This window comes from Drosophila subobscura, chromosome U, assembly GCF_008121235.1.
Source record: "Drosophila subobscura isolate 14011-0131.10 chromosome U, UCBerk_Dsub_1.0, whole genome shotgun sequence".
Classification (NCBI taxonomy): domain Eukaryota; kingdom Metazoa; phylum Arthropoda; class Insecta; order Diptera; family Drosophilidae; genus Drosophila; species Drosophila subobscura.
This window is the reverse complement of record NC_048534.1, coordinates 14,475,273-14,502,920: the sequence shown is the minus strand read 5'-3', so window position 1 is coordinate 14,502,920 and position 27,648 is coordinate 14,475,273. Positions and strand designations below refer to the sequence as shown.

The 27,648-nt window shown below is 44.8% G+C and overlaps 3 protein-coding genes across 4 annotated transcripts; 1 reads left to right on the top strand and 2 right to left on the bottom strand.

The window, feature by feature from the left end:
* The first annotated feature begins 131 nt into the window (after positions 1–131).
* On the top strand, positions 132–25,191 carry LOC117901006 (serine-rich adhesin for platelets). 2 transcript variants are annotated; one of them, XM_034811602.1, is made up of 7 exons: positions 132–551; positions 9,687–9,906; positions 21,879–22,016; positions 22,128–22,241; positions 22,320–22,403; positions 23,248–23,349; positions 23,414–25,191. In XM_034811602.1, the coding sequence occupies exons 2-7, from the start codon at positions 9,696–9,698 to the stop codon at positions 25,033–25,035; spliced, it is 2,271 nt and encodes a 756-aa protein (XP_034667493.1). In that variant the 5' UTR covers positions 132–551; positions 9,687–9,695; the 3' UTR covers positions 25,036–25,191. The 2 variants fall into 2 exon arrangements, with proteins under 2 accessions (XP_034667493.1, XP_034667494.1); XM_034811603.1 differs by lacking the exon at positions 132–551 and having other exon boundaries at positions 9,668–9,906.
* On the bottom strand, positions 8,227–8,727 carry LOC117901007 (outer dense fiber protein 3-like protein 2). Its single transcript, XM_034811604.1, has 2 exons — positions 8,576–8,727; positions 8,227–8,516 (listed from the first exon to the last, which is right to left on the bottom strand). Exons 1-2 carry the CDS (start codon positions 8,589–8,591, stop codon positions 8,281–8,283), a joined length of 252 nt encoding a protein of 83 aa, XP_034667495.1. The 5' UTR covers positions 8,592–8,727; the 3' UTR covers positions 8,227–8,280.
* Positions 25,192–26,729: 1,538 nt separating the features above from the next.
* LOC117901501 lies at positions 26,730–27,330 on the bottom strand. The gene is made up of 2 exons (XM_034812271.1): positions 27,250–27,330; positions 26,730–27,141 (listed from the first exon to the last, which is right to left on the bottom strand). Exon 2 carries the CDS (start codon positions 27,118–27,120, stop codon positions 26,824–26,826), a length of 297 nt encoding a protein of 98 aa, XP_034668162.1. The 5' UTR covers positions 27,121–27,141; positions 27,250–27,330; the 3' UTR covers positions 26,730–26,823.
* Between the last annotated feature and the right edge of the window lie 318 nt (positions 27,331–27,648).

Below are 27,648 nucleotides of genomic sequence, written 5' to 3'. Positions count from 1 at the left end.
GACGTTGGGCGTGCCTTAACTCTTTTGCTACACTGTACGAGTGTATGTGAGCGAGCGAGCATGGTTACGGACAGCAGCAGCAAAACAGAGCAGAGCAGCGCAGCGCTATGTCGCCGCTTCGAATCGTTTATTTAGTTAGTAGCGAGATTTGAGCGCGCAACGTTGACGTCGCGGCTGAACCAGCAACTAAAACGGCGACTGAAGAAGCGCTCAGAAACAGTGCGTACTCCCTATGCTGAACGGCTCCAGAGTGCTGCTGGTGTGGTGTGCTGTGTGTGTGCGTGTGTGTGTGACGGCGACGGTGCGCAAGGCGCAGACATGAAGTGAATAAGAAATTGAAAAGCACTAAAAGACATCGCAGAAGCGCGAATAAAACGCAAGAAACGTGGGCAAAGGCAAAGCCAAAGCCAAAATCGAAGCAAAAAACCCGACAAATCCACAACAACGGGGGCCCAACAGCGGCCACTGCCGCGGTTCCAGCGATAATCACAAAATATTTCTCTGGGGCCTCCAAAGCCAAAAAGCGCGAACAATTTTGTCGGCTCCAAAACGTAAGTGGCTGTCAGTGTGTTAGTTACAACAAAACAGGGCGACACTTGTAACAAAATTTCAACAACAAAACGAAACTAATGCATTTTGATTGTTGATTTCGGTTGCCACGAGTGAAATTATTGAACAAGAAACAAGGGCCGTTGTTTGGCATGGGAGGAGACGCGCTCCGTTCCGCCCTAAGAAACGGGGTAGAATGCGCCTTAATATTTACACTCGATAAATATGGCAGACTGTAGTGCAGTTCGGATGATTTCAAACATTTAATACAGTAAAGGACATTTCTGTTGAGTCAAAAGAGGTTAGAGTAAAGCCTTCCAACTGATCATTACAGCGAGAGTAGATTCCAGCTCCATTCGAATTTGTTTTAAAGATTTTCTTGCTTGTAAATACAAATGTTGATTCAAGTGTTTGATGCGTGCATTGATCATCGATTTTCCGCGAAATAAATACTCGAGCTCACGTGTTTACACACAGTTCCCCAGAAGTGTAGCTGCTCCACCAATACTTCTGGGTAATTGGGATTGAGTTGTTCAATTCACAATGATTTATAGACAACCATCTGCTCAGCAAACAATGCTTGATGTGCCACTCGATTACTATCTTATTTTGAGTCTTCATTTCGCCTGCCAACGAGTGTTGAGCGCTGATCTCAGCGTTAATGCTGTTTGAAATATATCCAAAAATAATGAGTCTCTGCTATTGTTTCTAATGTATGTAGATACTTTGTACTCCAGGGCAACAGCCAAGACCTTTCCAAGTTCATTGCCACTTGTCACAAATTTTCCCGCTTGATGCCGCTCTGTGTGGCATTTGGCCCGTTTATTGTAGGCCTTTTCACGAATGATCAACACTCGCCCCAATGGCATCATCCGACTGCAGCAACTAAATCAACAAACAAACAAATGGCAGTCCACGCGTGGCTACCTCTTTAGCCGTGGCTTGTGAACTTTTTTGACAGCTTTTGTGGCTCTCAACGGGCGTGTTTGTTAATTGTGCCTTGTATGGAGTCTGAGATTCAAGGTTAGGAATGGCCATTTAAGCGAATTGTGTGCAAATAATTCTGACACACGAACAAGTATAATTCTGGCGGCAAAATGCCTGTCAAATCTTTTGTGTCGCCCGTGCCGAGTATCTGCACTTTGGTCCAGCGAAGAATAAATAATAAAACAATTTCTGTTACGTGAGATTAGGCCACAAGCCCGGCCCATGTCGCGTGTGTGGCTGATAGTTCAGCGACGCTTCACATCTACGCTGAGCATTTATCTTTCACGTGTCTAAAAGTGAAAGGAAAATGCAAAGGAGATGACAGATAAGAGTAGCTCAAAGCAGGGTATGCACAAAAATGGATGATCCAATATGTTTATTAAGTTGCAGGGATCGAATGGAGAGGAAACACAATTCAATGATTCTCGAAGTCCTCGACTTTATTTATTTTCTACACGCTCCTCCTTCAGACTTAAAACTTCCTGTGGGCAGGCCAAAACAGTGGAACAAAGACCACAAATAAGGGGCAGATGGCAACCAATCATTTAACGCATTTTACCAACCTTCATTACCCCATGGCTTGAGCGTGGGGGAAGAGTCTCTCGCAACTTTGAGCAAAAATGCGACACGTGGACCCATTTAAAGTAGTGCAGACCGACAGTAAAGAAAAAGCATAGACCAATCGATATGCATATATATTTTTATACCCGTGTTTAGCAAACCAAAATATTTTTGAGTTTTTATGAATGAAATGCCAAACGTTGCGAATTTCAATTCGAAACTAAAGGCCCGAAGAGAAGAGTGCAAATTATGATGCAGAGCAGCTACTGGTATGCCTGTCAAGAAAGCGATCGCTCAAGAGCCAAACGCACTTATGCATCAATATGGTTTGGGATGTGCACCGACCGTAGATATTTTGATATGTGCTAAAGACACAGACGCACACATAAAACTGATTCATAAATCAAAGTCCGCGCATTAAGTTCGCACAAAAACAGAGAGACAAGAAAAGAGAGCTAATTGAATCCCAAATATTTGTTGGCTTACTAACTATTAAATCAATTAATTAAATGCATTTTGGTTACCAGGAAACGCAGGCCTTACGAAATTTGTTCCTACGTCATTGACGGCTTTGAAAAATGCCCAACGGTTCGATTCCCCCGAATTTGACTTTACTGTGTATTTCTCTTTGCTTAAACGCAAAAAGAGTATTGTATTTTTTCCCCGGCCGTTGGACAGTCACAGAGTCAACAGAGGGCCCCAAATATAAGGTAAACACGAGTGCAAAACTTTTTAATGAATGCAAAATAAACATCGATGATGATGAGCCCGCGGACACATTTCATTTCTTTGCTTGTTCGAGTTATAGAGTGTGATTCAATCGAAACTACGAGTATAATTGCATTCAATTCGGTAACAAAATCCATTAAAATATTTCCATTGGAATTAAGTTCTGAAAGGGAGCGAGAGGAGGCAAAAAAATCCCTTAAGTTTGTCACAAAATAAAAACAAATATGCTCGAAATAAAATATAAATTAGGACGCCCGACCGAAGCATTGTTCCTGTCATTTGCAGAACAACAAAATTGCATAAAGAATTTACTTTGTTTAAAATTTGCACTAGGGCTTAGATCATCTCATTTCGGAGTGTCCCGTGTCCCGTGACCCGTGCCGACTTGTGGTCGAAAAAGCGAAATTGCGCCACTAATTGCCCGGCTGTGATGGCGCCGTTGCGGCAGTATTGAAAATTCCACCAAAAATAATACAATAAATGGCGCCCAGCAGCCTTCGGTCGCACGGGACACGTACGTGGTCTAATTAATTTGTTTGTAGAAATACAAAAATATTTACTATTAAATTATTGCCCCTCAGCAGCTCCGAAACGTGTGCACAAATATTTCGCGGTTTGCGGCCTCGTTTCAAAATTGATATTGAATATCGATCGAAAGAGCTGCGCCACGCCTGCCACGCCTGCCACGCCCTGCCCTGCCTTGACTCATCGACCCTAGGCTTTGGGTTTTTCTGCCACAAGCATTAATCACCTCAAGGCATACAAATGTAAATAGTACCTTACCGTTTTGGGCATACAAGTCTCCACTTGGCTTTTGTTTTGTTTTGTACAATAAAATTCAGTCAAATGATCTGCCATAAAGTTAACTGGACAATTAGTGTCCAGGCGTGACATTTTCACGGATCAATGTCGGGCTGACATTTACACGTAATTGAAGAGCAACAAATAAAGGAAACCCATCACATGAAGTGCTCCAATGTCTGAGTGGCAGCCAGATGGTTCGTTCGCTCAGGTGGAGAATACAAACCCAAAACAGATGAACGGAGGTTCAAGGAGTTTGGATTATGACCAAGAATAGAAAAGAGCAGAAACTTAGCCCAGCCGATAGATTATCCTATTCACCAGCAACAAATTATCGGAGTGTCTTTTTTACCCGAAGAACTCTCCTGACAATCATTACTTGCAGTAAAGTTTTCCCCCAGCAAAAACTTTGGCCCAAAAGTAAATTCTCTGCATTACAAGTTGTTGATTTTCGGTGTTTCTTGCCTATGCCTTTGTTGCCATGGCAGGCAACATGTAGGCAAAGTGCCACAAAATGGCTGTAAGTATCGGATGGATACAAAATTTATAACAAGGCAGCAGGAGCAGCAGCAGCAGCAGGGAAAACTTTCAAGTCCCATCCCTTGGGCGTCGCCAAATTGTAGTTATAACAAAAAACAGGCGTAAACAGAAACCTTTGCCGGGAGGGGGCGGCGAGTAAACATTCATGCACCATTTGCATTTTGAGACAGGGACTTCGAGGCGGGAGATCCAACTACTTTGCGTCAAATTTTAGTGTCAAATCAGCACAAATTCGGAGGCGAGGCCACCAACTCTCGCATGGGTTAAGCTCTTAAATTGTAGAGTCGAGCGCCTGCTCCTGCTCCTTCCCGGAGAGAAATGCAGAACAAACATTTTCAGCCTGACACAGAGACAACCTGGCGATGGAGCTATTGACAGACGATAAGGAGCATCCAGGGGAAACATACGACGGCGCACATGGAACACTAAATGACAAATGCTGTAATGGTAGAGTTGGATAATAAGTCACTTGCTGTCTGCCACTTATGGAGTCAAGCAATTGGCAAACAAGAAAAGGTGCTCCAGCTGTAGGTATTTTCATATCCTAGCACTGCCTGTCCACATGTCCAACGATTGTGGCTGGGATGCTGCTCATTTGCATTTGGTTTATGTTATGTGTGACCCTAAATATTTGATTGTACAGCTTCTGGCAACATTCTGTGGCTGTGGCTGTGGCAGATCTGCTGCTGTGGCATTAAAGTGAGAATTTCGCATACGGAAACAATAATAATGGCAGGCCACTGATGTCGATGACAGCCGGGAACAACAAAGTTGCCGCTCTGCTCTGTGACGTTTCGATGCATTTGGCATTGTGTTGGTGGGTTTTGTGACTTTGCTTTTGCCTTACAACTTCCACTTGCAGCGTACATTTTTGTGGCCTGGTCATCAACTCGTTTTGCACTGGCCACGAGGGAGAGCACGAAATTTGAAGACAACTTTTGCCCAGCTCGAAAGTGGAGCAGTGTCTGAAAGCATCTGAAAGTTTCCGACGTGCAAGTGTGCTCTGGCCAGCAACAATGAGAATCTTTTGTCTTTCAGTTTCACTTCAAGTTCATGAATTTCCTGCTGCCTTCTTCCTATTCAATCAGGTTGCCTCAGGGAAAGACGGCAAAAAATCGGCCGCAAATTAGATAAACATGTAAATGATTATTGACACAAAAGGGCTGGCTCGGGGCATGAATAAATTCCGAATATGTAATGTGCATATGAATACCAGGAAAAGGACACAACTGCCAACACAAATTGACGTTTTATTTGCCTTTCACCTGATGGCAGGCGACAGCAGGCAGACAGACAGGCAGACGGGAAAGGACCCCAAAGGAAGGGCAGACAGAGGAGCCCGAAAGCCTCAACGCATAATGAAGTAATTGACTGAATTTGTCTTTGGCCAACAACGAAAGTTGGCCAGCCCAGACACTCCTCGCACAGCTTTAAGATAGAAATTTATCCCCTGTATCGCTGGCACAGGGGCAGCAGCAGCCTCCATCGATGGCACACCGAAAGTTCGCTTTCTTGGCGCTGGCTTTCAAAATGTGAATGCACTTTTGTGGTACGTGACAGGTTTTTGTTGCTCCACTTCTGGAGCGTTCCGCCGAACAGCAGGAAGGAACACAGGGACGTGGCTCTGTGGCTCTGTCTCTGGGTTTATTGACTTTTTGACTCACATTAAATGGGTCTTAAAACCTGGAAAAGTTTTGATGCGCTGGCTCAGGGTAAGCTGACCAGCGCGGAGGCCAGCAGTGAGACATTCCGCACGTTCAGATGGATTTCGTACGAAGATTGTTCCCGGCTTGAACTTGTTCCCCAAATACTCTCATTTATTGTTTCTTTTTTGCTTGGCTCACCTGTAATGGATGCTAACAATTAAAATGTGTTGCCTTAATTTCCCTCGTTTGTATTTTGTGTAAAGAATTTTGAGCCATTGCTGAGGCAAGTCACGTGCCACATCCCACAGGGTCGATTGTTTCTAATCAAGGGGAGGTTAAACAACACCGATTCGGCACCGATTATTGTATCAATTAAAACTAAACATTTGTCAGTGCGGGAGGTCAGCAGCGAGCACTCCAGACTCTCCTTCAGTATAACCCTGTGCTGACCCTTCAATCAGAGCTCTCTACGCGTGCGGAATGGCACTGCCTTCGGCTGTCAAATGAATATTGCTTACAGTACACACAGTTGACTGGGAACTCATATTCCTGATTGCCCAAAAGGCCCCGCTGGCTGCCCCGGAGCAGGTGGAACTTGCGCAAAGGGTTTTGGCTCACGATTCCAAGCTGCGCCTGGTGGCATTTAAATGCAATTAAGTTCTATGCCCATCTACAATTATCTACGAGTGGCTGTGATCAGTTCTCTGCCAACTGCAGCCCGTCAGGCGGAGATCGTGCTAAAAATAACGAAGCATTCCAGCACCAGCCCTGCGCCACTTAAAGGTAATTTTCGCTTGTTATGGCTTGTACGGCACAGGCACAGGAATATCTAATATGCGGGGCTAGAGTCAGGAATAGAATAGAGCACACTAAAAATAGCAGCGAGCCATTTTCCAAATGATGATGGCCCATAAACGAGGAGCAGCCCCAGCCCCAGCCCCAGCACGATGCAGCATGCAGCATGCCAAACTGCTGATTGACATAAAAGAGCAAGTGGACTTGCAAGAAAAAAAAAAAAGGGCAGGGACTGGCAGCAGTCATGCCAAAGAAGATGAATCAACATTCCAGGCGGTCAACGTACCACCACAAGGAATGCTCCTCCAGCTCCAGCTCCAGCTCCAGGCTCTGCGCTGTAGATGCTACTGACAAGGAGGTGATGCTGAATAAAGACACAGACACGCAGCCATTTGGCAATGCTTTGAAAGAGGCTGTTTAAGGAAAGCCAAACAAGAAGTCAGAGCGAAGATTTGCTGCACCTTCCCATACCGAAAAGGAGAGCTGCAGACGCGTTTTCAGACTGAATAAGTAACTTATTAGCTGATTGAAAATAGAAAGGAGTCTGAGTTGGTTCTTAATGTTTGCTTTAAGCAGTCACTTCCCTACTCCTCTCAGTGACAAACATTTCCCAGCTTTCGTTATACCTCCCCTCGATGAGAGTATGCCTTGACCAGCTAAAGACATAAAAATAAGCAAAGATTCCGGAACGTAACATTAAAATAAACGCGCGCAGATAAATCTCTTGAACGAAAGAAGTGCAGATTGAACGCTGGCCATCTTCAGGTCCCATTCCCACTCATGCAGGCGAAATGCAATCAAATGCGGGTCGGGTACCATTCTGGATGTCTGTGTGAATACGTGGTCAGCCCCGTTCCCTGCTGAGCCATGGCAAAGGGAGGAGCCAGGAGCCAGGAGCATCTGCAAGATGCACGCACATCCGTGAAATTCCTCATTCCTCAGTTGCTCAGCTGCCTGGCTTCATGCATTTACGTTGACGTTGCAATTACAACTGCGCTGGGGCTGGGGTTGGGGCTGGGGTAGTGGGGGGGAACCGACCACATCAGTTAGTCCAAAGCCCTTTCCTTTCTTTGTGTTTCTTCTGCTGCACATTCTCACGCTGATGCCCAGAGTCCCAGTCGTGCATTCTGCCTGCTGCCTGCTGCCTGTTTACTGTGTGATTATTACAAGACGCGGGCAAAATAACAGGCTTTCGCTTAGAGTCCAGGTCCAGGCCCTGGACCCACTCCATTGGCCAGTCCTCAGTCAGTCAGTCACTGAGCCGAAGGAGTAAGTTACTTAAAGGCTTGCCCAGTCCTACATTCCCCATTCAGGGCAGGTCCAGTGCCGCATTCACAATGCTAAACAGTTGAAGTGCACTTAAAGCCCTTCAGGGGGGAAGAGGCATCCTGGGCGAAAGGCTTTTCCACTTCAACAAGTTGTTGTCTCTGCCCTGCCCTGCCCTGCCCTGCACTTCAATTGTTCGCTCCCCTCCGTTGCTGATTTGCATTAAATGCATCTCAGCGGAGTGTGTCATCGCCTTAATTGCGTGGCCCCGGGGAAATTCTCGTACCTATTACTAATCACAGTTTCCATGCCATTAATTATGAGGCAAATTGCCAGATGAGCCTGATAATGGTTGACAGGTTGCTTTGCTTTAATTGTTTGGCTTGATTTGAAGTCTTCTTCCACCTCAATCATATCTTATTTTAGTGGGCTTAATGGGACTCCTCTTCAACATGGAAAACTGCAGCCCATGGGACCTGCCGTAACGTGTGACTTTGTCAACTTTGTAGGCGGCAGGTCCAGGTCCAGGGCCAGCTTCGTCGTTCTTTTTATAATCCGTCCTACGCCCGAAAGAGTATTGAGGTCCGCGGCCGGCCCCCGGTCCAAACTGGCTGGGCAGCATGTAAGCGCCTGGTCCTGGCCCTGCTTAAGGTACACAAAATTAGTTTATCTAATTGCAAGGAAAACCAAAAATAGTTCACCAAAATGACGAGACATTTCCTTGCAACTAAATAGACCAAAAAGTAAGAATTTTTATTTCTGTTTCGAATGAAAAAAAAAAAATTTTGAAATTTTAAAACTATTATGATGCCGAGACAAAATTCAACTAAGGAATGAGTAAGAAATCTGTAACCAATCATTCAAGAGCTAAAACTCTATGAAAATAAGATGAGAATACAAAAAAATATACAGATATAAGTTTTGACGCGTTCGAAAGCGTCCCACAACGTTCCTCCGCCAATCGTTGCAGGCTCTCCTTTCTGCATAGCTGAATCACTCTGTATTTTGGGCACATTTTTCCATATCGACTCCCCAAGCAGATTGATTCAATTAGAACCCAATCTGCCCAATTATCCGTAAATGACACACACAGATGCGAGGGCGAGGCAATCAAATTCTACTCACGATCATTGATTATTAACACCAGAGGCGTAAAAAATCATTAATTAAGCAACCAATTTAATAATTATAATTTTATGCACATGCCACAATTTTAATATTTAATCTGCTTCAAAGTTTTGGACATTGTTTTGGCATCTGATTGCTGGACTCAATGAAAATTGCATTCCTGTACACATGAAGGTTTACCTTTGCATATTTTATTTTGTGCAAATAAAAGTAATTTATAATCATAATTAAATAAATAAGAATTAAATAATAACAACTGTCGCAGCAGCAAAAGTCTGCAGTCTACATTTTGTAATTTTCTAGCAAGAAAACTTAAAAAAAGAACTGCTGCAGCTTCCCCCTTGTAAATCGGTTTCGCTAGTTGCCAATTAACTTTTTTCAATTAATACTTCGGCAACGTTCGACTTGACCCTTAAACTCTCTCTCTTCGCCGTCTGCCCTCTTTTGCCTTCTAAACTTTAGCCAGAATTTTATTAAAGCGAATTTTTGTGCTGACTTTTTTTAATGCTAAAACTTTTTTGATGCTGTGGCAGCCTTTTGGCATAAATTAAGAAAAATCCATAAAACTTGTATAAATTATTAATGCGGAAAGTTGCATGTTAGCTGGAAAAGGGATTTCCCTTTAAGGATTATGACAGCTGATAATGTCGTAATAGTGTTTATAGTTTCCACTTTCAATTGCAGCGAACATAAATGCACGCAACAATGGCACATTCGTCCCTCTGCGGGGACTCTCATCAAAAGGATTTTGGAGCAGATCTACAGATGTCGAGGCAAAAATGCAATATCAACCAGCAGCGACGGGGACGGCGACGAGCCTGGAGGGGGCCAGATGGAATTTGCGGGTCCTTCAGCCTGGCCATTTTCGTGTTGACCATTTGCATGGCACACACGTCGTCTACCGGTAAGTGTGGAAATGCTGGAAAACTAATAAAATTCCGTTATGATGTGACAAGAAGACAGGGGACAGGGGGACAGTGCAGAGTGGAGCCTGAGACGGGCAGACACTGAAATGTGACAGCAACATGCAGCGGAGACTCTCGCATTTGCAGCCGAACCAAGCCCCAATTAAAAGCACATCAATAACTGGACCCTCCCACTCACTCCCCCACTCAACCTCGACCTCTCCCGCTCCCTCTCACTCTCACTCCAGCTCCGGATTTGTGGCACACTCGAATCGTCGTGGAATTGGCACTTGGCGTGCCATTTGAGAGCTTGAGCACTGGGGCTCTGGTCTCTATGATTTTGATTTTGATTTTGATTTATTTAACAATTTAGCAACAACACTGGGAATGTCACAAGCTGTGACTGCAACTACGATTCGACCGAACATTTCTCTGCGGAGAACACGCTGGAGGGGTCTTGCTCTGGGAAGACTGCGACTGGTGCAAATCGATTAGGCAAAATAACTCAATATGCAATGAAAAAACATGTGTTTAAATTGCATTCAAGCAAAGACGTTTGATTTTTTTTAAAGGTGTCTTTCTGCTCTTTTTCGAATGACTCTCTGGTGTTTGTTTGCCGACACATCGTTTGCAGGTTCAGGGCTCCAAACATTTCCAAACACTCTCCCATATTTGATAAAAATGTTCTTAATTTTATGTATTTGCTTCAATAATTCCAATGCTTGTTCGCTTCTCCACAAACTAAAATTCCATGGCCAAAACTTTGCTCTCGGCACTGCCGCAGGCGTCTCAGAGCATGCCTCCCAAATACCCACACCAAAACTACACTTGTCGCTGCAGTTTAACAGCAAAATTAACACTACTCGTTGCGGGGCAGGACCCAGGACCTGCAGTGCCCGCTAAGCTGGGTTAAAGGCGACAGATTTTGTGGCTCGACCGCCCTGCCTCGCATATGTGCATTTTGCCCTTTGTGTTTCAGCTGTTTAAACATTTTTGCCGACTCTGCCGTTGTGTGACTCTACCCTGGAGTTTTCTCTTGTGGCATCATGATGGACATTAATATCAGCTTAGCTGGAACCACAGGTTGTAGTCGTTTGACGATGTTTTTTTGCGAATAATTTATATTAAACAAGTGTACAAATTTTCTCAAAAATGTTCTATAATTTTATGGCAGAACAAAGGGAGAATAGCTGAGTATTTATGGCACGACCACTGCCAATTGCTGTTTATTTTTTGTTCTCTTTACCGCAACAGGCCGTCCAAATGAGGCTGCTGGGTGGAGTGTGGGCTCTTGGGGATTCTCGGACTGGCAGTCGCGGAAGTGGCTGCTGCGGTTTTTCCATGTGTTTGCCTGGCAGCTGCAGTTTTGCAGAGTCCCTCCGGCTCGTTTGGCCTCATCCCTTTATAACATTTTCATGTTGAGCGCTTTGCCAGGAGTAACTTTAAGAGATCGGCCACAAAGGAGTATTAGTATTAATATTAGGTTTTGCCTCCTAAATTTTCGCATGGAAGTTGCACACTTTGGACCCCATTATGAAGGGGCTAACAGTCCCCGATCCCTCTTTGGTCTAACAATTGGGGTTAAGCTGACTTTAATCAAACGGCACGTAATTCATTTTAATTTTTTATGTCTACCTTTTTAATTTTCAATTAAGGTTGCAGAGCAATGAATTCCCATAAAAAGTTTCAAACAGCTTTAGCCTCTCCTGAGGCGGGCAAACCGCTTGCCAAATGGCATTTAAAGCGAATGAAAATAGGAAATAGAATGGAAAATGTGAGGACTTTGTGTCACGCTTAAATGCCCTTAACGAATTTGAAATAACTTTTGAATCTATGAAGCGCCATGGCGGAGCTGGGAGCTCTTACAAAACACTAATTTTCATAGTTGAAGTCCTCAAATAAAGTACCCAAAAAAGTGTGTGCAAAATATACAGAGAATTCCAATTTTAACAGCCTTTTTTATGAACCCTAAACTGTCCATGGGGCATAAAGAAAAACCAAGGCTAAGCGGCTCAAGCTGCTGTTAACAAGAATCTCCGAGAAAAAGGCAGGGAGCAGGGCACACAAACTGCCGCCAGAAATAAGAATGAAGAAAAACTGCATCCACATCTACAAACTCGCATGTGGATCAAGGATGGGATGCTGGGGAAGCCAAAATCAAATGTACCGAGGTAAAAAATATGCATATATAAAACAAACATGGCCCTAGGACAACTCAAGTCAAGGTGGAAAAGGGAGCAAAAGTGAAGGAGGGAGAAAATCGACAGAACATAAAAATGAACTACAATTTTGCGGAATTTTAAGCACATTCGTTGCGCAGCAGAAAAGAAAGCGATTTGCATATTTACACCGAGACAAGTGCAAACAACACCCACAGTGGGGCCAACACACACACAGCCATAACAGCCACAACATCCACAGAACTTGCAACCAAATAAATCTTGTGACGTCTCGAGAGAAAGACGTCACGTAGGGACAGTCAAGGAATGAGGCGAAGTGTGTGGGGAAAAAGTAAGAAATGCTGGGGCTGGTGGATACGTTGCAGTTCCGGTTTCCTGCTCAAGTTCCTGCCCCACGTTTGTTGTGTGCGAAATGCTTGCAGTCGGAGCTCCGCAGAAGGTCCTTGCATCCTCCGACCACGAACTGACGATGAGAAATTGTTGCTAGTTCACATGAAAACTGTCAGAGCGCTATTACGAAATGAAAATGAAAAGAAAATCGGGCTCATCATGTGTATATAAACACACATATTTCCCACCCACTCTCTCTCTCTCCCTCTCGCCACAGCATTGATAATGAGAACCATTGGGAGAGTGAAGACTGAAGACTAAACGTGAGCAAAACGGATTTACATTCACATGGAGTAAGCGGAAAAAATGCTGTGCAAAGTGGTTGAGGAGCAAAAAAACTATTCCAGAATGGTGCGTGCCCGGAAAGGTTCTTGGGGCTAAGCGCGGACTGTCAACGCTGCTGCGGGGATGCTTGGAGGGTTAAGGAAAGACTTTATCAAGTGGCAAAATCTCCAAAAAAAATCTCTTAGAAATATCCAAATATAATATCTTAAACCCTGTTGAAAAGTGAATTAAACTCAACATAATTGCAGCACCTCTAACCTGTTTCGAGGATGTTTCTGTAGATTGTATTCTGCACTGAATTGTTCGTAAGTTCGCTGAACATCGATAGCTCTACATTGTATATGAGGTCCTCAATTAAAATAAATTCCCAGCTGGTTTCCAGGTTACTTGTGACCTTATCAGTTTATTGTGCAGCCAGAGGAGCTGTGGCAGCCGCAGCCGCAACCGCATCGTGTACTCCTATTAACTTGCAGGAGAACCAAACATACTCTTGCAATGGAAGCCCCGTCACTGGGTGACACATTCAATGGGTAAATGGATAAATAACGATATGTTTACTGACGGCAGGGAGGCGCAGAAAGAGCAAGGGGCCTGGGTACACACGAGTATGTGGGGCAATGGCAAATGTTGCGCTGATTTATATGCGAGTTTTTCTGCCAAGGTGGCACGTAACACATTGGGAGCCCCGAGACCTGAGAGACACAACTCCTTCCCTGTGCCACTTGCCCTGCCTGTTGCTGGATATTCCGCCTCTGCAAACAAATGCGGATGTGCCAGGCTCTCTCCTCTTCTCACTCGGATGCAGGGGCAAAAGGCAGGCGCTGGCAGGGGCGGATATGGCGGCGTCTCCGAATGTCGTCTGAAGAATTTGTATGTAAACAAACGCGACACACAACAAACACACGACATCTGTCAAACAAACAATACAGCGGAGACACACAGCATACGACAGCGCTTTTGTTTCAGCTTCGTGGGACGTGGGAATAGCAAACGTCTTCAAGGAGAAGACGCAACTTTTGCTTGCCTTTTCTTTTATTTTTTCGGGGGGTCTTCCTTAAAGCTTTAGCGAATTCTCGGGCGAAAGGCAAATAGCTGCTCATTTTTAATGCATACTTCATAAATCCTTGTCATAACTTTGTTAGTCTGTCGCTTCGGTTCACCCGCTCTCTTGCAGCCTCCAGCTTCCAGCTGCGCCCCAAGTTCCTCCACTTGATGTTGCGTATACGCCGCGTTGGTTTCGCCAATGCACTTTTTATGGCATATGGAACGACTTCGTCGGAGAACTATTTATCAGGCATTTATATGCAGTGTGCTCTCAGCCATGTTGCGATGCTCAGCTCAGCTCAGCCCAGATAACGATTAGATTGCGTGGAGTCGTCAAAGGCAAACTGCCGGCAGTTCATCACTGAGAAGTGGCGGGAGTATCAAGTGCCATTAGGGAGAAAGAAATCGTTTATTAGTACCTTTTGGTGGTTGAGTTTTAGCAAACAATAAACATAATTTACGTTGGGCTAGAATATTTATGGAATTTACAACACAATTTCAGGCTGCAAAGCAAACACTAATATGATCCAGCTCGCAGCTCTTCAGCTCTTCGCCAATCAATATTGCTCCCAGCACATTTCAACGTTAATTAGCACTGCAAAGGCCCAAGTCCGCTCCCCCCCACCAAGCTGGCCCAAAATGCTCGAGCAAACCGGAAATACTTTAATTTCCGCTGTGGCCGCTCCTAATTTTTGTTTTGTTTTTATATTTTGACTGCCGCTGGCTTACAGGAGTCTGTTTTTTAATGGCGGAGCTTCTTGTTTGTGTTTTACACATTAAATTAAAGTAAATACTTTAAGCAGAGAGCGGAGGTCACCAAAAAAAAAGAAGCCCCGGAGAAAAGTAGCGTGAAAATTTGCATGAAATGTTTTAATTCCCATGACGGCAATGTCGCGGACAGGACCTTTGTCTTCCCTTCCCCCTACTCCGCAGAGTCTTAATTCGCCCACTTTCGCCCGCATTGGATCGAGTTTGACATTTTAAAGACAACAGTGGCCCACGCCCGCCCATCCAGCAGCCCAACGGCTTAATTGAATTGTTTAATGGAGTCTTACGACATCGGAAAAAAAGGTCTGGAAAAATCGAGAGGAAGGAATCAAAACGACATAAAATAAAATGCGGGTCGAAGGCAGATGCTTTCACCTTTTCCCTCCCTCTTCCCGCTGCCCTCTCCCCGTTAATTTATTGCCACTTGGCAGTCGTAAAAAAGGCAACAAATTAACGCCCTTGGCCAGAGAGGGAGTCCAACAAAGAGGAAGTTCAGATAAAGAGCCGGAAAGAGGGGAGCCCGGAAATGGTAAATCGGACATATTATTGTTATCGTTATCAGGTGGCCAGCTGTTATCAGCTTTCAGATGCTAAAAGTTAAATCTGCTGACCATTATTCAAGCGTTTACGTGGCTTAATCCTAGGAGAACTTTCGCACCCCACTGGGTATATTTTTTTCCCAGCACGGATCTCCAGAAATAGGATTCTAATTTAAAGTTCCGAGCCGAAACCAAGAGTACAGCCAGCCATTTAAGTCACGTCCGGCCATAAAGGGGCATATTTGTTGGCGGAGGAGTCTTCTGCCCAGTTGGAGTCATGCATAAAGTTGCTGCCATGATTTGGCCCAAAATTATAGGCAGCAGATCGTTGGGAAGTTCTTACTTGATTTTTGGAAACTTTAGCCAAGAAAAAATCTACTTTATGGGGGTCTGTTTGCTGTTGCTCAACGAGTTATTGCGTGTGTCTAGAATACGCAATGCAGACAGACATTTGATTTATAATTACAACTGCAAATATATTACACAGGTGGCTGACCCATAGTCCGCACTCCTTGCACTAGTGTTCAAATATTAAGACCCCAAAAATCAACCCAACTCTCCCGCTCCCTACTGATCTGGCTGCTGCCATAATACGTGCTCTGTATGCAACCATAAGCATAATAACAGGGGGCTCGGGCTGGGAGGGGGCTGGACAACAATCCATAGACAAAATAAACAGAAGCCTCAGAAGGCTCAGACTCCAGACTTTGACTTCGGACCAGGTCAAATGCGTAGCAACAGCAAAGCTGGGAAGACTTACTGGTGGCACTTCGCAAAAGTTTCCCCTCTTGTCGGTGCCAATGTAAAATTGTGTGTCAAATCGGAAAATGAGTCCCCAAGGAAGCTCATGGAAAGAGCACGAAATATGAACTTCGATTAGGGGGGCGGCTGGGAGGAGGACTTTAAGCAGCTTTAAGTGGTCATGAGCACGAATCGAAGAACTGGAGCCAACCCACGGCTGGATGAATTTTGCGGATGAAATGTTTGTGGGATTGTGGGTTTTGCTGATGCTGATTTGCCTGAATGCGGGAACGAGTAAGGGCTGGGCCACTGCTTGCTTACATGCAACATATGAATGAGTTAAGTGATTGGATTAGCACTCGTAACCTGCAAACCTGCAAACCTGCAAAATGGATTATTCCAGATGAGTAAAATGTGACCAAAAATGGTTTAAATCTCTTGGATTGCCTGCTACAAACCAATGCGAAAAGTGCAATTTTGCATAAACAATTTCCAACTTAGCCGCTCAATCTCTTCTTATATTGCATATACCCTTAAGATCTTATGAAAATAAACCAGTAGTTGATGGCATAACTTCGCGGCTATTACAAACGCCAATTCAATCTGATTTCAATGGCTGTTCAAGCATAATTTGTGCCTTCCCCTATCCCCTCCGGCGACGGGCTTTGGCTTAATGCGAAAAGCAAACAGAGGGCAAAGACACACACACAAGAGCCCACGCTCACACGTGCCGCACTCTCAGCTCAGAGCAACTTCTAAAATTAAAAGTGTTACAAAAAACTTTTACTTTCTTTAGTTTTTTTGCTGTGTGTGTGTGGCCCTGCTGTCGCAGAGGGTCGGGCACGGGCACAAGCAGGGCATGTAAATTAACTTTTAAAGACCACTGCAGTCGGCCGGAGAGCCATCATAGACAGCAAACACAGACGGACCCAGATACGGACGCCGGGACCAGAGCCCATCTCATGCCCATGCCCATGGCCATGCCCAAGCCCAAGCCCAAGCCCAAGCCCGGAGCCAGAGACCAACAAGTGGCGCGCGCGCTCGTGTCTTTGCTGCGGGTAATTATATTGTGGTCACGTTTAAGCGGGGCATCTGTTTTATGGAGTGTTACACTTTAACGTTGTCGATCTACAGAGCGCTTGGCAGGTAAAGAGAGAGAGAGAGAGAGGACAAACAGAAAGAGTGCGAACTCGGGCCACTCTGGCTAAATTGAATCAAGTCAACATTTGGCCTCATCCACCGAGTGGGAGTACTGGGGGTTTAGCTGGCTCTGCGGCTTTGACGGAGTTCAGGGCGGCCAAGTACAGTGGAACTTATGCAATGCCCTTGCACACCACCAACCAAATTGGGTGGCCCATGAAGAAACTTTGATTGACCAACCATGCCTGGGTATGGCTATACTTTTGAGGGCACTGCTCTACTGACTCTCTGTACATATTGATTATGATAAGTACAATCAAAATGAAACACATTTCCCTGGAGCTGTCATATGTTTGCAAATTGCCAAGCAGCTTCATTTTTTTATGGCTTTTTGATTACTACTTTGCCGCCGCAGTGCAATTACCGAGTGTGTACCACATTTGATTAGTAAAAATAAGTTTGATGCAATAAATTGTCATTGTGAAATGTAACTGCCAATGACCAGTGGACGCCCCATTCCAGAGTATATAACTTGCGTACGAGCTGCCAAGTGTATGTGATTATTTAAATAGCTAGAATTAGGCAGGTACGTAGAGCTGACAGAACGTATCTCTATCGCATCTGTAGATATCTGTTAGAGTTCCCCTTTAATGCGCCTAATGACAGCCCAGACGAGGCCCACAGACCCACAGACAACTTGACAACGTGCTCGAGCCCCCGCCATTATTAATTTAAATATCCCCAGCCTGGGCAGGGACGTTGGTTGGACTTACTCATGGACCTGGACACGGGAATTTGCATTGGAATTGGGGATGGGGATGGGGATGGGGCTGGGCATGGAATGGTGTGTGCATACACAAAATGGTCTTTGCGGTTCGCGACTGTGGCTCCGCCGGAGGTAAATTGGCTGAGGTGAGCGCTGCTCAAGAGCTCTCATTGGCGCATTTCACACGTTTGCACTGATACTTTGATAAGCAATCGGGCATGCAATTGCATAGCAACGCAAATTATGGATTATTTGTCGATTTTGGTTATGGTAATTAGCCATTTTAGGCAATAAGAAAAGAGTTATACGTTAATGTGTTCGAATACCACAAATTTAGACCTCAGTTTTCATAAGAAATTGTTTATAAGTGCATCCTTCAACAGCACAAAACAATTTTCATTTGATTAATCAGCAAAAATCTGACGGCAAAATGAACTTTTCTTGAATCTGACATAATCCATGCCATTGTGCCAACGTGGGCGGCATTTCTACCAGATCTTTTGAGTTTCCGCGTATCACCTGCCATTTAACCAAATCATTTGTTGTCTAAGGTTTTTTTGAGGCGGCTATGACTTTGCTTCTCATTTTTTTTGTGGCCAAAATGTGTGTCTCTGCCATCTCTTAGCTCATTTATCATTTTTCGTCTCAGCCCGACAACAACCCATGCGGGTACAACAACCCGGGCAAAAGCCAGGGAAAAGTAGAGGAGCACTCGAAAAGCTCATTTGTAGTCATTTGTCCGTCTGTCATATTGCCCCACAGTCGTCCCGTCCCGTTCCGTTCCGTCCCACTGTCAGCTGTGTTTTGATTGTCTTTTATTGTTTTTGCTTTCGTTTTGAATGCCATTTAAGCGTCAATTTGAAATCGCATTCACAACTGCCGACTTACGCGCCGCGCCGCTGATTTCTCGGTTTCCGCTTAAATTCCCAGTGGAGACAATGGAAATATCACGGGGATACAAAATGCTATCTATTTATAACAATGTTCTAAGTGTCAGCGTGAGAGCTCTCAAATATATTGATTATGATGTGGGGAATGATATTATAGATCCCAAGCTGCTGTTCAGGTCTTAATAGTTGAAGTCCCACCTGCATTTTGTGTTATTTTTGTTGGGGAATTATGTGTGCACTTACACTTTGTATCACATTTCACTATTCAATTGTTGGATATTCGGTTAGCTAACCGAACGGGATCAGAGTGAAGACGCGGTGTCCGTTCAAGACGGTGTCGATGCGATTTGCTGATAAAATGCAAGAAGTGAGTTCTAATTCCAGTCTCATGGAAGGGCAGGCGGGCCGAAGCGAGACAGCGATAGATCGAGAGAGCAATAGATCGAGAGAGGAGAGCGACTGATGAAGAGAGCGAAATCGAAAGCGAAAGAAGAAAAGAAACGGGAGAGCGTCTGCATAAGCTGCTGCAGAGCGGGAGCTTGCGCATGCACATGTACGTTTGTGTGTACATATGTACATATGTATGTATGTACATATGTATATGCAAGAGCATGTGTAGATTGCAATAAGAGATAACAGTGGGCAGTGCGAGTGACAAACAAGAATAGGAGTTTACGCTACTTATGCACCACTGACTATGTTCTATGAATTACGCGCTAACATTTGAGTGCGTAACCAAACATAATCAGGGTTTAAAGACAATAATGCATACATAAGTATATGAATAGAACATAATATGCATTAATAAACTTAAATTTAATGTTTATGAGCTTATTCTCCGATGATTTCACAGTTCACAAAACTTCAAGAACTCGTGCTGCTGCTTGACTTGTTGTCCGGATGAAGCTGCAATTACACTTACAATTTATGAGCCCGGAAATTTCTTTATTACTTGTCGCCGAATTGAGAGCGGGAAGGCTCTCTGTCTGTCTAACTAACCGCAAACTGCTTAAGACTATAAAGGAAGAGACGGCCGCACAGCGACCCCCGCCATAGACTTAACCGCACAGCGGAAATTCTGCTTAGCAATGCAACGGGGCTAGAAGGGGCGAGGGGAGACAAGGAAAAAGCCACTTGGTGAAAATCTAATAATGATAGAAAATATTTCTGGTCCCAGAGTTGAGTTTGAGTAGTTTATGAAGTGTGGGCGTCTGGGCTGACAATTTTCCGCAATTTCCACAGTGCTGGCAGCCGACTTTGGGATGATTTGTTATTGCTGTTGGTTCAGGCCTCGGGCATTTATAGCCCAAGCCCGTATTTATCAATGGTGTTAAGTATTATTAATAGTGCGGTTCACTGGAGGCTGGAGAAGGCTGTCAAAATTGTGCTACAAACTGTAATGAGTTTAATGGATGGACTTTCGGGCTATCACATCTAAGCCCAAGTAACGCTTCATCCTCAATCGCCTCCCTAAAAGTCATTTACGGCGGGTTGTTTGCATGCGAGCAAATGTAAAACTTGCTGGCAATTGTGCTATAATTTATCGTGACGAAAATAAAATCAACATTCTGTTGAAATCGATGGAAAGGAAAGGCACAAGTACTTGCCGCCTTGCGGAAAACAATCATAGGCTAATTTTAAGACAATTTCACGGCGCACAATTTATTTTCAGACACAGCAATCTAAGCACCAGAAGTGCAGAATAGAACGAGAGAGACGGTTGGCGCAAAATCTTAAATGAGATCTTTTGGTGGCGCACACGTAATCTGCGGGGATTCGCATTACTTAAGTCCGAGGCAAATGTCAGGCAAATGCTTTTGTTCGTCCCTCTGTCTGGCTGGTTCTACATAATGTGAATAATAATTTTGTTCATTTGGAACGTGTTGGCCGTCCAAAATGCAGGGAGACACACGGCAGCCGCAAAAACTAGCCCGAGACCCAGAGACCCAGAGAGCTCTGGAGACAATGGAAAATCGTGGAATTAGCGCTGCGTTCCACAATGAAAACAGAGCGCAAAGCGGGAAGCTGCTCTGCTAATTGCAACGTTTCAAGTTTCGTGCACACGTGTGTGTCTGGCTGTGTCTGCGTCTGTGTCTGGCAACAAGCAAACATCAAGCTGGCTAAATGAAAATCGCAGACAGTAGATGGGAGCTGAACAACAGCAGGCTAAGTGATTTGAGGAGGAACATAGTAGGAAATTAAAGAAAGAACCAACAGCCATGATGCATATTGTGTGAGAGCAACACAATAAAATGGGGCTTGTAGCACTTACAGTTTGTGCAGGATATTACATATTTCAACATCATTTAAGCAGTCAAAATAAAGAATAGATTCCCAAACGCCCCCAAGAAGGTCAAGTCGCAAACTGTATTTTAAAGCGAAGTCCCATCTGAGCCCCAAGAATTCCCCTTCCATTCGGACAAAAGGGGAAAGAACAGCCACATATGCAGTTCCCCTAATAAGTGATGGGAAAACACTTCAGCGTGGGTGCTACATGTTCGAAGAGTTTATGAAGGTCGAGGCCCAAGCCAAACGCAATAAAAGTGAGGCCCAGGGCAGATGATTAATGCTCTCAACCGTTTAATCATTCTTCAAGCAGAAGATTGCTTTTGCTTCGAGTGGAAGCAAGATATTTTTGTGCTCGTGCAAGGCGTGTCCATCAGAATTATACTCCGACTGGACAATCAACTGCAATAGACAAGAGCAGCTGCCAGTTCATCTTGGGCATCTCGCAGCCCAAATGGGACCTGGCCGGACGGACCGCACTCCCCACAGCCGAGCAAACAAAAAAGCCAAACTAAAACTAAACTCATTTAACTTTCGCCGTATTTTGATAGCATTTTACCTTGCCAGCCCGCAAGAACAACGGGGTCCAGGCAACACAGGAACAACAAACAACTGTTATCAAAATGTCATTCATTCAAATATGTACCAACTGACAAGGGGGCAAGGCACAAGGCACAAGACCTTGGTCCCTGGTCCCAGGTCCCTGTTGGCATACACTCTACAAAAGTCTACAATTTGCGTGTAAATTATGAAATTAAAGTGGAAGAGTGACAGGAACTATTCTGATTTGTTGGCAACTCGATTGAATGCTCTTCTAATATTTATCTCTAGTTATTTCTTCCAGTGTGGCTCACCCTCACTCTCTCTCTCTCTCTCCCTTTACCTCATTTGATTTTCCGCTTTCTTTCATTTGCCATTCTTGTGCCCCTCCTTTTTTTGCAGTGGCTGCCATTGAGAGCAGCACCAGCAGCAGCACATCCCCCACAATCGTCATGGTGGCGGTCACGCCGAGCATCGGATCGAGCGGCGGCAACAGCAACATTACCACCGAAGCTCCACCAGAACAGCAGCAGCCACAGGGTAAGCGCCGAAAACTAATCTGTCCCTCTACACTCCCACTCCTGGCCGCATCCACCTTTTGCTCGCAAACTAAATGACAAACAATGCGCCGCCTCTTCAAATTGTTTATAGGCCAATGCCTCCTGGACGGGCAGTGGGTGCCAGAGACGACGGTGCACTGTGAGAAGCACACAAGCTGCCGCGCCATCCAGCGGACCGGCCACTGTTGTCCCGATTATAAATGCGGTAAGTGGTGGCCCGGCCGGCATCGTTCGGATGCATTTATGCAAATCTCTTCCTTCTCTCCTCTTGCTCCACGCGCAGATTGCGAAAAGGATGGTAAAACTTATGCCAATGGTTATAAATTGGTCGATCCGGATACTCCATGCACTGTCTGCTACTGCAAAGGTGAGTTGATTCAGTTTACGGGGAGTGTTGGCCAAAAGGACATTGAGCGAGCGAAATATAAACTCCGATTCGGGCTTGGGCACCATGAAACTTGTTAACTTTCATTAGAAACAGGAGCTAGAAAATTACATTGCTGTAGATAACTTCAAAAGTATTTTGAAATATATTTAATAAATGGAAAACTCTATAGTTGTTCCCTCCCTAATTTCTTATCCATGCAACCACAATGTGCCACAGCGAAAAACTTGACTGGGGCCGCTAGTTTTCAATTAATTTTTGTGAAATAAATTCCTGTATAAGAAAATAATTTCACGAACTTTTTGACTTATTTAAACTGTATTTTGCTTTATGAACTTGTTCCCACTTACTTCGTTTTTAATGGCAGGGTAATCTTTCTATCGGTTTAGTAACTTTCTCGAAATTATGAGCAGCGACAGGGGGACGCGGCTCTACTCCTATGACTTCTTAATTTTCATCGCGCTTGTCGACAAAGGTGAAAAATATAAATAAAAAGAGAGGAACCACATTAAATAAACATTTCCAGTTTAAAAAGTATTTTATAATATTTTATGTGCTGGACAATTATTTAGCTGTATTAGCTGTAAAAACACTACATTTTTGTTCTTTGTGGTAGCGCATATAAATTTTTACAGTCACTTGTTCACAGTGTGGGATAAGACAGGAGCTGGCATGTGAGAGTTGGTTGCTTTAGGTCTTATATTGGCAATATTTTGTTGTGCAAATTGTAATGTAAATATTAAGTCGAGGAATATGAAGTGGCAGATGTTGCCACTACACTTTTCATAGTGGAAGTACCAAAGCAATCACACCCGATTCGTTACAGGCGGCGAAGTGGTTTGCAGCTCAGTGACCTGTTTCCGGCGGGACGACTGCATGCCCAAATACGTGCCCGGCCGCTGCTGCCCCGAGTACGACAATTGTCCGAGTGAGTGCCGCACATTGTGAGCTTCATTGAGTTCTAGACTAATGTTTTCACCCACAATTCACAGTTTTGGACAACAATCCGCCGCTTTCCAGCGAGACGAGCAGCACGAGCACCACGACAAGCACCCAGAAGCCGGCTGGCGTCGCGCAGTCCGCTGGCTTCAACTGGAACATAACCATTAAGGAGATCACGAAGCCCTCTGAGATTCGGATTACCGATGATAACAAATCGAAGTCGGCGATTCCCACCAGAAAGTCGGGAGTTACCACCGAGGGAGCACCGGCATCGTCGGCAGCAACAACAACCTCGAGCAACTCCGTGGCGAGTACAACAGATGCAACAACAGCAGCAACAGCAACAAAAGCAACAACAGCAGCAGCAGATTCAACAACGGCAACAGAAGCAACAACAACAACTGTCGTGATATCATCCACAGAAGCAGCGACAACAACACCAGCAACGTTGGGACAGTTGGGACAGCAGCTTAGCCAAGACACCAACCCGAAAGTACTTCCCGGCACTTCCAGCAGCGAGAGCTTAAAGCTTATTGCCGCCGCCTCGGCGGGTTTCATAGGTCGACCACAAAGCGGCAACGAAGTGGAACAGAATACAAAGCTGCCAGCCGATGGTCCGCTGCCCTTCGCCGAAAACGATCCCAGCAAGGTCAGCTTTAAGCGGGAATTCACCACAGAGAGGCCGAGCACCCAGGGATACGAGGAATCCGGAGCTGTGGCTGTGGCTGCGGAGGCTGCTGTGTTCATTGAGGATGCGTCTGTTGAGCTACCCGACGGGGAACAGGAACCAGACACAGCGGGTAGTGACAACATCTACCACATAATCTCCACAACTGAAGGTCCCAGCTCGAGCTCCCCACTGCCAGGAAGCAGCAGCCCTAAAGGGAGGAACAGCACTGAGGCAGATATGAGTACGGAGGGACCCGGCAGTAGCACTGAGATGCCGCCCATGAGCTCCACCCAACACATGGATGCGGATGAGGATGTGCCACAAGTAGAGTCCAATCCGGCGTATCCCTCCCTCCCCGAAGATGACTTCAGCTTGCGGGACGTCAACTTTCCCTTGGTGGACCTGGAGGATATAGCTGACTCTTATGCCAAGGATGAGCCGAGGAGCATTCTGCGGAGTCCCTTCGAGGTGGACAACAAGCGTACCAAGGTGTTTCAGGATTCCACTGTGGATGGCAGCGGCAGCGGAAGTGGCAGTGGGGACATGGAGCCCCATCTGGAGGAATCCTCGACAGTCGGTCACAGCAAGGAGCGCAGCTCGATGGTGCCCCTCCTCATGTACAGTGCGGAGGATAATTCCGGGGAAACGCGCTTTCAGAACGCGAGCGATCTGCAACTGGAGAATGTTGGCCGCAGGCAGAAGGAGAGTGAGACAAGCGAAGAGCTGATGGGGGGTAGTGGGGAAATCAAAGAACCCACCACACCGCGAACCAACCCCAGCACTGCCTTGGACATCGATGAGCTGGGCTCCGGTGCCGGTCAACTGCAGGCATCGAGCGCTGTGGATCCCAAGGCCGATGCCGAGAGCCTCAAGCTCGACGAGAGCCAAGAGACTGTAGCCAAGATGACCTCAGCAGATGACAAATCGTCGGTGCGTGCCGAAAAGAGTTTAGTGGAGCTGGCCATGCCCCTGGGACGGCTCTACCTGCAGCGTATCTATTAGTCGGCAGCCAGCGGGATCAAGAAACCAATCCCTAATTGTATATAAATATATTATATACACTCCAAAGCCTTGGAACTCTTGGAAACACACAACGAAAATCCAACAATCGAAAGGATCGAGTGTTAGGTGTAAGTAGTCAGAAAGTGAGTAGGGAGAGAGTTCTCCTGGGAGCTATAATTTCCATAGACTGCATCGGAATTTATCAACCATAAAACATATGAAAATTATCCTACGATTAGCAATGCTGGGCTCTCCAAATGCAATAACTAAATGTCTCTGTATTGGTTTAGCACAATACGAACAGGCACCGCATAAGGTATATCCTATGATTATCTTTTATTTTTACGTAAACCCCATATCTAGTAAGTGCACCATAAGCATTCTATCATTACCGCACTCACACACACCCCACGATCGAAATTCATCGCCATTTGTTGAACTTGTTTTATCTCATCCAGAATTTATTTAATTTGTAACTTATTATGGAAATGATTTGTAAACGGAAAGCCGATTGATGTGATTTATTTGCTCTAAAGGTGATTTATTTAGTCCTCTTCGATTTGAAAAGCTTTTAAGTTTAGACTGAATATGAAAAGGTTTTTAATTTAAAGCAACTTACACGTACACCTACTTTAACAATTAATTTATACACAGAATTTAATTAATTTAAACTTGGCATGAAATAAACATTTTCATCGACATTAAGTACTGAATGTTTAGTATTCGTTTCCAACTCTCGCCTGAATTTTAAAACTATTAAAATTAATACATAAAAACTAAGGAGAATGCAAAGTGTCAAAATGATAACTTAATCATTTTTTGTATTTAAGTAATAACTTATTTAAGCGATTATCCCCCCCACACACACACACACACAGAACCACACAAAGTTTTTTGAGGTACGATAAACCATAATCTAGAAATACTTTAAATAGTGTAAATTTAGCATCAAGTCAATTTTCAAATGTATGAATTATATAAAAACAAACAAATATTTAATTTAATAAACGAGAAAATAAATAATCTCAATAAATACCATTAAGAACTTTGGGAATACCAGACTTGAACCAGACTTCTCCTAAGAAGACCCGTAAAATGTTCATTTGGTTATATTCAAAGGTCTTCCCTGTCCTAGCCAGCGATTGCATAAGCAGCATCAGCAACGCCCTCTCGGATCCCTCATTACACATGCACGAACATGAGGCGGCAATTACCCAGAAATTAAATAAACAAAACGAAGCCCGAGAAAAAATGAACGAAGACCACAAGCACGACGACGACAACTGTTGCATCACGGCAGCTTCGCCTGCGCCGCGCTGCCGCTGGACTCGGGTTACCCGCAGACGCCAGCAGCAGCAGCAGCAGCAACTCGTATGTACCGTATTGAACTTTAATGCACAATCGCACAAAGAGTGTAGCTGTCGCTTATGTAACAAGGTTGAGGATACAACAACCAACGCAGCTGGTAGCAATGTAACTGTTCATTTGTATGCGCCCCGGGATCGGCGAGGAGAAAGTCAGCGAAGAGCGCATTAGGAGAAAAAGCTAAAAAAATACGAAATAAATCACATCAGACCGACCCCCGCGATCACTTTCGATCAAACATTTAAGCGCCAGAGAGGAACCAACGGGTTTCGGGGCGGGGGGTATGACTTTCGCTTTGGCTAGAGCAGAAGATAAATTACTGTGATTAAATTACTTTCATTTTTGTTTTGGTTTTTTTTATTATTTTGGAAACTTAACAAAAGATGCGAAATGGAAATGATCTAACAAATAAAGTCTTACATCTTAATTGCGTCCAATCTGATCGACCTGGGCCTGCAGATTGTTGATCACCTCTGAGGGCACCTGATCGCCCAGGATCTCAAAGAGATTGATGCGCTGGTTGCCGGGTATCTGCTCGTAGGCACCGAGCTCAATGCCCTCTTGCACATTCTGTATTTGGGCATCCTTGGGTATGAGTAGGGTTTGCTGTGCCTGTCGAATGGCTTCGTTTGTGTAGGCGGCACCCTCGCGGCCCTGGGGCAGGGCTTGAGCACCGGCCAGGATCAGGGCCAGCATCGAACACAGCGCGAACACTTTCATTTTTGGTTGAGGATATTTTAACTGCAAAAGATGCGCGATTTGTAGATTTAATTTAGTTAATCTTCAAACAAACATTCACGTAGACTCATTTTCACGAGTGATTTAAGTCATTTTCAGACCCTATCTTACCTTGCGCGTGACGTTTGTTGTAATGTTTCGGCTGCGCAGGCGGCGGGCTTGTTTTATAAGCTGAGCTCCGACGCTGGAAGACACCAAAGGCTGGAAAGCTTCAGCTCTTTCTTTTTGTTTCGTTTCGTTTTCTGGTTTTTGTGCAGCTCGCAGGAAAAAAACACAAAACATAAAAAGTAAAATTACTTCCAGTCAATTCCATATCCCACCGACCATATCCCATAAACTTATACATGAAATGTTGTTTATACGAAATTTTTCTTGGGCATTTGTCCAAATTTAATGCGAAGGTTGAGCGCTACTTCAGAAATGTCAAGAGGCATTTAACCTTCCAGTGCCCACTTAACCACGAAGTGGTCTTTCAGGTGCTATCTGGTTCATATTAATAGCATGAATATG